Source organism: Magallana gigas, chromosome 1 (assembly GCF_963853765.1).
Source record: "Magallana gigas chromosome 1, xbMagGiga1.1, whole genome shotgun sequence".
Taxonomy (NCBI): Eukaryota; Metazoa; Mollusca; class Bivalvia; order Ostreida; family Ostreidae; genus Magallana; species Magallana gigas.
This window is the reverse complement of record NC_088853.1, coordinates 71,773,876-71,786,330: the sequence shown is the minus strand read 5'-3', so window position 1 is coordinate 71,786,330 and position 12,455 is coordinate 71,773,876. Positions and strand designations below refer to the sequence as shown.

The 12,455-nt window shown below is 34.9% G+C and overlaps 2 protein-coding genes across 2 annotated transcripts in view; both read left to right on the top strand.

The window, feature by feature from the left end:
* Nucleotides 1–12,455, top strand: part of LOC117684045 (uncharacterized) — a 365,862-nt gene that overhangs the window by 279,916 nt on the left and 73,491 nt on the right. The gene's annotated exons all lie outside the window — the stretch shown is intronic.
* Nucleotides 9,800–12,152, top strand: LOC117680337 (uncharacterized). The gene is made up of 2 exons (XM_034475899.2): nucleotides 9,800–10,431; nucleotides 11,020–12,152. The coding sequence occupies exons 1-2, from the start codon at nucleotides 9,878–9,880 to the stop codon at nucleotides 12,143–12,145; spliced, it is 1,680 nt and encodes a 559-aa protein (XP_034331790.2). The 5' UTR covers nucleotides 9,800–9,877; the 3' UTR covers nucleotides 12,146–12,152.

Here is a 12,455-nt window from a genome sequence, read left to right as displayed (position 1 = left end):
AATCAGACATTTTGATACACTCTTTGTTAAGGCATGGAGTCTATTTTTGCACCAATCAGACATTTTAATACACTCTTTGTTAAGGCATGGAATCTATTTTTGCACCAATCAGACATTTTAATACACTCTTTGTTAAGGCATGGAATCTATTTTTGCACCAATCAGACATTTTAATTCACTCTTTGTTTAGGCATGGAATCTATTTTTGTACCAATCGGACGTTGATTTCCTGTTTAATGATGAGTGTTTATTTTTTGCCTAAATTTTCAAACACATTTTTGTAAAAGATTTCTCAGCAACTATTCATCGCATTTGCTTGATATTTTACACACTCTTTGTTTTAGCATGCCATACGTTGAGATCTGTTTTCGTACCAATGGGACGTCAACCTCCTGTTAGAGTCTACTTTGCCTTTTTTGTAAATTTACATCAGAGCGGGGGTTTATTAGCGAGCAATGGCTCACAGATATCTTGTCTGGCTGGACTTGTCCTCATCTTAGTAATATCATGTTGGTGTTGATCATTAACTACATCATTCAATAGTTTATTCTGTTTCCTGTAGATGGACCAATTTTACCTGACCTTGAGGGGAGAAAAAAACACCTTCCTTGAAGTCCTTACAGAGGAAGACAGAAAACAGACACTGGCTACGTAGACCACGTAATGCAATACGATGTCATTATCTTGAAGTATGCAATGACCGGAGTCACTCATGTCACCTATTGTAATTGGTCTTTGTCCGTCGTCGTGTGGTGTGTGTCGTCCGTCTTTCCTTTACAGTTTCACATTTTAATACTTTATCTTGAAATCTAAACAGTCAATTGTCACCATTTTTGCTTTGAAGCATCTTTTGAATAAAAAGAATCTGAAATATGAAAATTATGACCCTACCACCTTCAGGGCCCCGGGCCTAATATCCAAAAAAAAAGCCAAAATTTTCTTCTCTTCTCATTGTACCAAAAGATTAATTTTTTGGAAGGGTATTGATAATGTTACATTTTTCCTACTCTTGCTTTACACCCCCCCCCCCAACTTCATTTTCATGAACAAATGTTTCGAACAGAAACAAATAAAAGCATATTGACAGTCGGAGGAGTCTCAGATGAGAGTGTTAACTTCAAAATGAACCTTACAATACTAATATCAGACTCTCTGACTTGAGGGCTATGGTACTCAGATGACCGTCAGGACATATGTGCCTTTTGTCAAATAGTACTCACATAGCAGATGTAATGCATGTTGAACCATATTTTAATGTTTTTCATGTATAAGGACAAATACATGTATTTTGATCCTAGATTTTGTGAAAGACCAAATACTAATAAATTTGAAGAATTGATGTCAACGTTTATTTGTTCATAAGATGTCTGAATCAACCGGTCCTCCCTATTCATTTGTATTTTTTTCAATAATTTATTTTCTACCTCTGATATTTTATCAACAAATGTAAACGTTGTAAGTGTGTATTATGTTTTTGATGGTGTGTGTTAAAAATTAAATATAACTGGATTATCTGTGGACTGACCGATATCTGGACTTGTTTTAAATAACGCGTCATTATTTGAACCTGTGTTCTGTGTATATGAACTATACAGTAATTACTTATTGTACTTTATTATCATTTTATTTCACAGTGTGTTCTCTGTTTAAAATATGTGGTCTGTGTACATAAACTATACAGTAATCTATTATTTTGCATTGATATCAATTTTTGGAACCGAGAAATCCAGTTATTGAAATTGTCAGAAGGGAATGCAGGCGGGCAGCTGCCAAAAGGGTACCCCTATTGTACGGCTAACTCCTCCTACAGAGTTTAGGATTTTGCAGATCAATTATACATATGAAAGAAATGTGAATATTTTTCGGATTTTGATTTAATAATATAAATGAAAAAAATAACAGCTGTTGAAATTAGTCATTTTCCCGCAGAATATTGCATATAAAGTACCCCTATTGAACTGCTGACTCCTCCTACAGTTTTTAAATATGAAGTTGTTGATTTGCAGATCAATTATACATATATCAGGGGTGTGAATATTTCTTGAATTTTGATTTTTGATAATTTATAGAATAAATACCTGCTGTTTAACTTAGTCATTTTCTCACAGAGTATATTATATAATATTTACACTTGCAAATGTTTTCTCTTATATAACACTGTTTGCGCAACCCGCTGTTATTTCTGCATAACATCATTATGGGTCAAGAGGTCAAAGTAGCGCATTAATAATCTACGTCACTACTTTTCTTTGTGCTTTTAAAAACTAACCGACTTGTGCTGAAACACACCTATTAGATATCGTAATGAAAACATTATTTAGCCATAAAAAAATAAACGTGTCTGTATTTTGTGATCCGAAGTTTTATTCATTCATTTTCTAAAAAATATAACATTAATTGCGGTGGATAAATGATTCAGGTGAGATAGGCCTGTAACGTTGAACAAAATAATGTTTATGGATCGACATCGAAACGAGGTGTTCTTGATAATTACAATCGCAATTTGTCAAAGGAGTTAATTCAGTTAAATTAACTTCTGACTTTTTTCTAAGCCTTGACCAAAATCGCAAACCCAATATCACAGACCTTTCGTGTTTAGTCCATTCACGGATCACGGTCCAATTTAAAATCTTGTGCTTCTCTGTCCGTTTTGTTCCGTAAAAAGAACTTAGAAGTTAAAATAGCTTTGCTATATAATGTCGGAGGAAAATCATACTGCTTTTGAATCTAATTCTACGATAGAGTTTCCCCTGAAAATGCCTAAGTAGTCTCTAACTCAATTTTCGATCGCTTTGTTTTCAAATTTCCAACCGCTCTGCGACTTCAACAGATTTGGTACTATTCCGCCAAGCTTCAATCGTTTGTTCAATTGTACAAGTGAATTTTGTTTTCTGTTTCACTTTATTATAATAAGAAAAGGTTTTCTTGTCAAAAGAAGTGTCATATTTATTAATCATGATAATCAAATACTTGCAACATTGTTGTACTATTTTTTGTAACGTCATCTTAATCGAAGCGACTTTCTAGGTCATCACAAAAAAGAAAGAATAGAGCATTGTTATTGTCGTAATTTGCAACAAATGCAAATATAAGAAATATGGTATCATTTTTGGATGTTTATCGGGATATAAATACGGGTTGGTACGTGAAAAAATCTACCATAAAGCCCTTCTTGCACACAAGAAATCTTGTATATTAATGAAACATCATATTCAAAGGTGAATAACTCAAATTTGAATTATTCAGGTAAAAAAGTATAAAGAGTTATTCCCCTTTTCATAATGTTTTTTAGATATAGTTTCGCCTAAGAACCGTAATTTATGTTGTTGACCCTTAAAATATTTTTACTATGAATGTTAATTGAATATCAGTTTATATTTGATTTTTAAAAAATGTCATAATTAACGTGATTGGAAATTAAATGGTGAAAAGGAGGATTCAAATGTTTTTGTTTTTTAAATGGCAACATGTAATTATTTATAAATAGTGTACTATCATTTGAATATGTATGTCATATATAATATATGTAATATATATGTCAATATATTATAAATTTAAAGCTGAATCATGTTTTAAATCCTCTAAGACCTGAATACTTACAATGTTATGACAAGTTGCATCATGGGATAGTTGTGTAAGGTAAATGTTATGTAGGCCATGTTGTTAATCTGTCTGATGCAACTCTTTGTATTGGGTTTATGATGTAATAATATACCTATATGTATATTATTGGTTTATCACATTTCTCCCACATTAAAGAATGAGCTATATTGACCATGTAGATAGAAAACTCATGTTTATGAATCTGAAGTTTTGAGGAATATTTTGACTTAGTTGAAGTAAACTGATTTTTTTTCTTTAAAAATTACATTTTTTCTTTGTATTTGTATACGCTTACCATGAAATACATAATACTGATATACAAATGATTTTTGGTGAGTTGTAGCAAGCTGTAGATAGAACTCAATAAATGTGATATTTATTCATAGATTTGTCTTTTTTTTTTAGTAAGACAGTACTGTAATATCTGGTACAAAGAAAAAGAATATAATGCTGTATCTTTGTGCACAAGAACAAGACAATAATTCATTGGGGCGAACCAAATAACTTACAACCCAATCTCCTTTTGGATTTACTATAGTTAGATGCCAATAGACACTCGTCAACAACAAATTACAAAATGAATTGTCTATCCAAGTACTCAAAGTTGTTTCAATAATTTCATTTTGACTGACAGGTTAAATTCTGGGTATTATTATAAAAACTTATTTTGATAACATATCTCTCCTAAGTCAACAATAAATTAAAAAATGAATTTACCATCCAAATACTAAGATAACTCTTCAAGGAGGTTCGTGGGCCAAATCGCTCACCTGAGCAACAATAGACATGATAAAATCAGTTTAATGGAGTTATACAAAATATCTGATCAATATGGTATGATACATACAGATCCTGTATTGTTTGTTTCCGTTTTCGACAAGTGTGGCAAGTAAAAGTTACATTTCGACACAATGCGTTTATTCTGCTTCACACAGATATGGTAAAACGATAGGGATAAGTAATTTGATCATTTTCCAACGATCTCGTCAGAAATCGTTAATTGAAGAAATTGGAATAAATGTTTAAAACATAAGTTGAACCGAGAACCCCCGACAAATTCAAGATTGCGTATGTCGTCCCTTTACTTATTTTAACGTACATTGAATACACTTTTTAACATGATTGAAACGGGTTTTCAGTGAACGTTTTTAATGCAATACACAGAAATACACTTATTACTAATTCTAATCATTTTTGTCTTCGGGAACAAATAGAGAACTTCACTATCCGACAACCGAGCCCCTGTGATTACCCCCCCCCCCCCCCCCAGGTTACAGAATGCATCGTAGAACTTGAATGCATCATTTCTATTTTTGATATTATACAACATGATTAACTTAGTTAATTGGATTTTCCGTTATTTTTGTCAAAAAAACCCGATAATTTATTATGATATTTGAAAAAAAAATGAGTAATTCAAATTCAGCTTAGAAACTTCAGGACATGCAAAATTACATGTCGTTGATTTTAAAATAAATAATAATCAATAAAACCAACACCCATCGGAACTTCCTTTATTACTTTAGTTCACTGATGTAAACATTTCTTGCTATCAAAAAAAAAGTCCGAGGAGATACGAGTAGATGATGATTGTGATGGCACCCGTTAGTTTCGAAATTCAACGCGGGGGAAAGTGAAATCTGCCGGTGAATATGTTCGAAGACCTTGGGAGAAAATGACGGACATTTTTTTTTTTGGTTGAAACTATTTGAACAGATTAGAGGGTTTTGTTAACGTAATAATGCGCATATGTAGATTAAACATTTTCATATTGGTAGTTATGAACAATCAAATACTGAAACACTCTTACATTCATCAAACAGCGGCCTTGAATTGTTCGCGACCTCAGTTAGTAATAGCTGACCTTTCGGAACGACATTTAAGAGAACAATTGTCGTTACACATGATATATGAAGCTTCATGTCAGTTTCTAATCTAGATATCTAACAGATGGCAATCGGCCTAATTTTTCAGGATCAGACAGAACTTGAAACAAATCAAACAGATTATTTTGTACAATGCATACTGAAATGAACTATTTATTCCATATTCCATAGTTAAAAGCAATAAACTTAAGATTAAATGAATATATAAAAATTCGAATTATTAAAAGCAAACCCAGCTACATCCTGGAGTAAAAGTTTATCCGTAATGATATTATTATCTGACTGATGCTTGTATCTTTCGCCTTTTATATATTAGGAATGCACGCGCGCGCGTTCATTTTCCTGCAAGTAAAGACAATCAGTCATGAAGACCCTGTTCTTTGTCTTTGGTCTCTGCATCCCGTTTACCAAGTCACGTGAGTTTTCTCCCTCTCTCTGTATAGGTACATGTATATGTATCATTTTCTCTGTACGTTGAGTCTTTTTTTGTCCATCAGTCTATCCATCTGACTAGACTTACTGGCAGACACAGACAGACAGACGACTAGTCAGACAGATAGACGGACAAAAGACCAGACTTACTGATATATACAGACAGAAGACTAGACAGGCAGAAAGACGGACAAAAGACAAGACTTACTGACAGATACAGAAAGACAGAAGACTAGACAGATAGATAGACAGACAAAAGACTAGACTTACTGACAGACACAGACAGACAGAAGACTAGTCAGACAGATAGACGGACAAAAGACCAGACTTATTGACAGATACAGACAGACAGACAGAAGACTATTTGTTTGTCTGTCTATCTATCTGTCTAGTCTTCTGTCTGTCTGTATCTGTCCGTAAGTCTGGTGTTTTGTCCGTCTATCTGCCTGTCTAGTCTTCTGTCTTTCTGTATCTGTCAGTAAGTCTGGTCTTTTGTCCGTCTATCTGTCTGTCTAGTCTTCTGTCTGTCTGTATCTATCAGTAAGTCTCATCTTTTGTCCATCTATCTGTCTGTCTAGTCTTCTGTCTGTCTGTATCTGTCCGTAAGTCTGATCTTTGTCCGTCTATCTGTCTGTCTAGTCTTCTGGCTGTCTGTATCTATCAGTAAGTCTGGTCTTTTGTCCGTCTATCTGTCTGACTAGTCTTCTGTCTGTCTGTGTCTGCCAGTAAGTTTCGTCTTTTGTCTGTCTATCTATCTGTCTAGTCTTCTGTCTGTCTGTATCTGTCAGTACGTGTGGTCTTTTGTCCGTCTATCTGTCTAGTCTTCTGTCTTTCTGTATCTGTCAGTAAGTCTGGTCTTTTGTCTGTCTATCTGTCTGTCTTGTCTTTTGTCTGTCTGTATCTGTCAGTAAATCTGGTGTTTTGTCCGTGTATCTGCCTGTCTAGTGTTCTGTCTTTCTGTATCTGTCAGTAAGTCTGGTCTTTTGTCTGTCTATCTGTCTGTCTTGTCTTTTGTCTGTCTGTATCTGTCAGTAAGTCTGGTGTTTTGTCCGTCTATCTGTCTGTCTTGTCTTTTGTCTGTCTGTATCTGTCAGTACGTGTGGTCTTTTGTCCGTCTATCTGTCTATTCTTTTGTCTGTCTGTATCTGTCAGTAAGTCTTGTCTTTTGTCCGCCTATCTGTCTGTCTATTTTTCTGTCTGTATCTGTCAGTAAGTCTGGTTTTATGTCCGTCTATCTGTCTGTCTAGTCTTCTGTCTGTCTGTATCTATCAGTAAGTCTGGTCTTTTGTCCGTCTATCTGTCTGTCTAGTCTTCTGTCTGTCTGTATCTATCAGTAAGTCTGGTTTTTTGTCCGTCTATCTGTCTGTCTAGTCTTCTGTCTGTCTGTATCTGTCAGTAAGTCTGGTGTTTTGTCCGTCTATCTGTCTGTCTAGTCGTCTGTCTGCCTGTATCTGTCAGTATGTCTGGTGTTTTTCCGTCTATCTGTCTGTCTAGTTTTTTTTCCGTCCTTAGATATTTGTATATGTATGTTAATATAGATCGCTCTGTAGCTTGAGTTGTCTCTCTTTATAACGCTGTATTTTCTGTATATTTGCCTGTCATCACACGTATGTCCCTATATACATCTAGCTAGAGGTTAAAACCAATTACAAGTTTGTTGTTAAATCGCGATTTGTGTAGTGTCTGTATTTGTTTAAATTAACATGTATGCACATGTATTCTTGCAAAATCGTAATACATTCCGACGTTATATAATTGTGTAAGGGATCAATTTAATTGCAATCATGATCAGTTTGAATTTCAAATGTTTCTTGAATTCTGACATTCTTGTTAAAATATGATTGTAAAGCAATTGCTAACATGCGCGGATCAAGAAAATTTTATATTTCGGGGGGGGGGGGGGGTCCGAGGGTCCGAAACATTGGCGTTGGAAGCAAATTGAAAGGGGGGCGGCTACACTTATCATCAGAAGTCTTGACAGGCAAAGAAAGGAACAAAGAAGAAAAACCAATCCCAAAATCATAAAATTTCTAACCCGGGGGGGGGGGAACTTAGTATACCTATAACTCCACCAAAAAGGACTGGGGTTCAAGGCATATTTGCAATAATTTGACAATGTAAATTTGATAAATTTTTATTTTTCCGGGGGGGGGGGGGGGGACGGCGACCCCCCTCTCTAGATCTGATTATGGTTAACGACATCGTTTGATCAACAAATAGACTGTCAGCTTTATTTTCATATAAAGGTACAAATGTCGTAACTTTTTAAAATGTTTGATACACATTGGAGATTTGGTGTTCACTAGATTCTCTACGGTCGTATATGGAGAGTGATTGTTCTGACCCAGAGGAAAGCGCTATAGCTGAGTGCTTCAAACCACGAGACTCCTGCTGCTACCTGGCGACACGCTATGACGTCACCGGATGTTTTCTGGGGTGCGTTACAAGATGTCTAACTGGTTAGTATGAGAGAGAGAGAGAGAGACAGACAGACAGACAGACAGACAGACAGACAGACAGACAGACAGACAGACAGATAAAGTATTTTTGCTAGATTCAAAATCTTCGGGCAGTTGTACATGGAATTAATGTCCATATAATATCAAGCACGAACACTATGTATTTTGATGGCACAATCGTTTAAGTTAATACAACTGTTCTTATCGTCATCAAATATTTACAATTTGCACCTAGACATGTCTCTATCAGTGTAACGATTCCTTCTACCCACGTGTCTATGTTTTTAGACAGGGACCCTTCCACGTGTAATACCTGTCCTGACCCAGATTTGAACGACTGTCTACAGAAGCCCCCGGGCTGCGAGATAGGGGACCTCTTCTATGTGGGCGTTAACTACTCTCACGGCTGCTTCCAGAAATGTCTTGTGCACTGTTGACGGAAAAGCAAAAGAAAGCACCAGAATTGATTTTATTTTATCTTTTATTTACCGAGTCGGTATAATAAACTGATTTCTTTTTATCACATTTAGCTTCTTATTTTGATATCTACAATGTATTAATAGTTAATAACCAATGTTGTGTCCAGGCTATGTGCATTCAATACAATTAAAAAAAACCCCAAAGCCAAGAACCACATTTTTAGACGCGCTCTCTTTCTTAACGATTGTAAAAGCATTGCAAACCTCATAAAAATACCCGGATAATAATGGTAAAAAATTAAAAGGAGTTGTTGTCAGTTAACTTTATAAAATTACTAGTGCTCGCGATTTCCATGATTTCATATTCTTGTAATTTAACACAAAACAGAAAGGGCGGAAAAAGTCTTCCCGTAAAATATGAAATCTAGAATTTCAGCACACTGATGAGTTTTAATTTTGGCAATAGACGAGGGAGAAAAGAAACGTACGATCCTGGACAAATTTAATTTGAATTCAAAATAAACTATATCTCATTTATATGTTGATTAAAATATACATATGTTTAACTATAATTGTAATTCAAACACATTTACGAATTGGTATCACACATTGCTATGCTTACTTTCAAGATGGAGTTCCCTATTTAGTTTTGAAGGTGTTTATTCTAATTTTCAGACTCTCGAGATCCATGTCAAGCTTGCAAAGATAATTATTATTATATGGATATAATCTACATTAGAACTTGGTGATCTCAGTGAATCTTTTATTGATACACATAGGATATTTGAACATATTTTATTGTATACATATATATAAGATACATATACAAATGGTTTGGACACAAGTTCTGACAACTTACTAGGTCTTTACCATTAAATAGAAAAATTATACAAAACTTACAACTGTTATTGCATGATATAGAATTATTATTACGATAAATGAAAATAAATGATATATACGAAAATAATACACATAGGAGCAAGATGACCGGCGCGAATAGCCGATTTCCGAGATCTTATCGTCTTTACTGCGGAGGTAGAAAAGTTGCTGTCACGTGATCATTTGTTAGCCATAAAAAATGGCAGATCAGCATCATCACATCGGTGCAAAAACCGTCCCAGAATTACGCATTTTTTTGAGAGAAAGGGGAATCAGTTGTAATGAATATAGAAAGTTCACGTTAGTCAGGTTGGCTCAAGTCGCACTAGAACTTCAGTTACCGATCATTGTCGCGAAAGACGACTACAAAGTCATGAACTTGAAACGGCGCACCATACGAAGTCTTGATGGAGAAGAAATTGTCGCCCCAGATATAACGACTATTTTAAGTCGCTTTACAAAGAATCTTAAAGAACTTCCTTGTCTGGAAATATGCGATGTGTTGATATATTTGCTGCGATCTTCTGCCTGGTCAGATAACAGATTAAAGAACTACAGACAAGACAACGGCTATAAACTGTACAAAGATGGACACATTAGTAATGTGCAGATGTACACCATTCCAAACTCAGATTATAATTACGTTTCGGCCACATGTGTTAGGGAAACAACTTTAAGCGAGAAACCGTATATTACATGGATATTACAGAAAAAGGATGGCCAAGTAATTTCTGCTGGATGTGCTTGTGTTGCGTAAGTGTTTATCACTACAGTACTGAATAAAAAGTTTAATGCATTACAAAATTATGTAAATAAAACATAATATTCATCAACACGTATTCATTTAGTAATGTTTACACTGAATTTGCCTTTAAAATTAGTGGGAAACTTATAAGACATGCGGGGATCTTGGGGGGGGGGGGGGGGGTCCAGACCCCCCTTCCCCCTCTGCAAAATTCTTTTCTTTCTTTAATTTTTTTAAAAATTACTTTATATACTCACCAAAAATATGTCTTGGACCCCCCCCCCCCACCCCCCGTAACCGACAAACTCAAATAACCGTCAGACCCCCCTCCCCCCCAGAAAAATATTCTGGATTTGTGCATTCAGGATCTACATTTGCAGGCATGTATCATGTATTGCTCATTGTTTTCAAAGTGGGGGGGGGGGGGGCACTAATGACAATTTAAGGGGGCCTGTCCTGCTACATGCTTGATAGTGTAAATATTTTCCAAATGTATTGTGATGTTTTATCTAGGAGCACTTTTCATTGTTTTGTAAATCAGTATAGATGTATTAGCAAATATACACACTTTACAATTCAGATTTAATCATTTTTAGGGATGATGGAACGTGTAAACACTGCACAGCTTTACTGTTTTCCTTGGCTGATTTTTGCACTCGCCATATGGACAGGAACACACAAGTAGGAACAGATCGCCCGTGCATATGGGACATACCTAGAAAAGTGTCAGTTCCCACAAAAATTGATGACCTTGATGTTAGATACAATAAAAATAATCCGTGCATTGCACCTACTTCTGCAGCTTTCCACTCTTCTAAAGTTCATGAACAATCCTTGCGAGATGTAGAATGTCATTTGTATAGATTGTGTAAAGGATCAGATTCTTTACTGCTTCATGTTCTCGAGCCTCCCTCAGATGACAGTGATGAAGAAATAAAGGATGAGCAGCCACCAAATATGACAAACTATATGAGTGAATTTATAAGAGAGAAAGTTAATACAGATTTTCTTACCTTTTTGAAAAGCAAATGCGATATAAATTTAATTAGTAAAATTGAAGTATTAACAAAAGGTCAAGGAAATTGTACTGAGTGGTTCAAATATCGTGAAGGCAGAATCACTGCCTCTCTTGCATTTTCTGTGTGTCACTTTAGAGATTCAAACAAAGAAGATAATTATATTGTAAAAAAAATCATGAACTCCAGCTCTGTGCCCCTTTCAACTCCTGCAATTAAATATGGAAAAGAGCATGAAGCAATCGCTCGACTTTTATACCAGGAAAATTATAAAAAAGAGCACATAAAAGCCCATATTGTTGAAAGTGGATTACATGTGTCCAAGCAATATCCATACATGGGTGCCTCGCCAGATGGACTTGTGCAATGCAAATGCTGCGGGAATGGACTTCTAGAGATTAAGTGCACATATACACACAAAGACTTATCTCCAGATGAAGTTGCTACAAGGGACAAAAATTATTTTGTTTATATGGACGACAACAACAATGTTAAGTTGAAAACAAACACATCTTGGTATTACCAAATTCAGACCCAGCTTGGTGTGTGTGACAGAAAATGGTGTGACTTTGTCTTTTACACACAGAAAGGAATATCTGTCGACAGAATTTCTTTTGACAATACCTTATTTGAAATGATTGTATCAAAATCAAATTTCTTCTTCAACAAATATGTAATTCCTGCTCTTAAAAAAAATTACAAATGAAATATTAAAACACAATAACTTGTATTTTGTTTTATCATTTAATTTTGTTTTAATACTTGTGCACTTTTACAAAAATGCTCAAATTTATCACAATTCAAATCATTGAAAAATATTAAAACCAATCAGCATGACAATTTAATAGCTTTTTATCATGAATATACAATACTCTTAAAATTTTCCAAGAAAAATCAATACTTTAAACTTCTCTTCCAAAGAAATAGAAAATGTGCCACTCTTTAAACAAGTTGTCAAACTGACCATGCAGACAGCGCATTATTTAATTTCAGCTTTTAATATAGATAAAGTAAAT

Coding starts and splice junctions, on each gene's coding strand:
- LOC117680337 (XM_034475899.2), top strand. CDS start 9,878: ATGGCAGATCAGCATCATCACATCGGTGCAAAAACCGTCCCAGAATTA. Junction 10,432..11,019: donor GCTGGATGTGCTTGTGTTGC/GTAAGTGTTTAT, acceptor AATCATTTTTAG/GGATGATGGAACGTGTAAAC.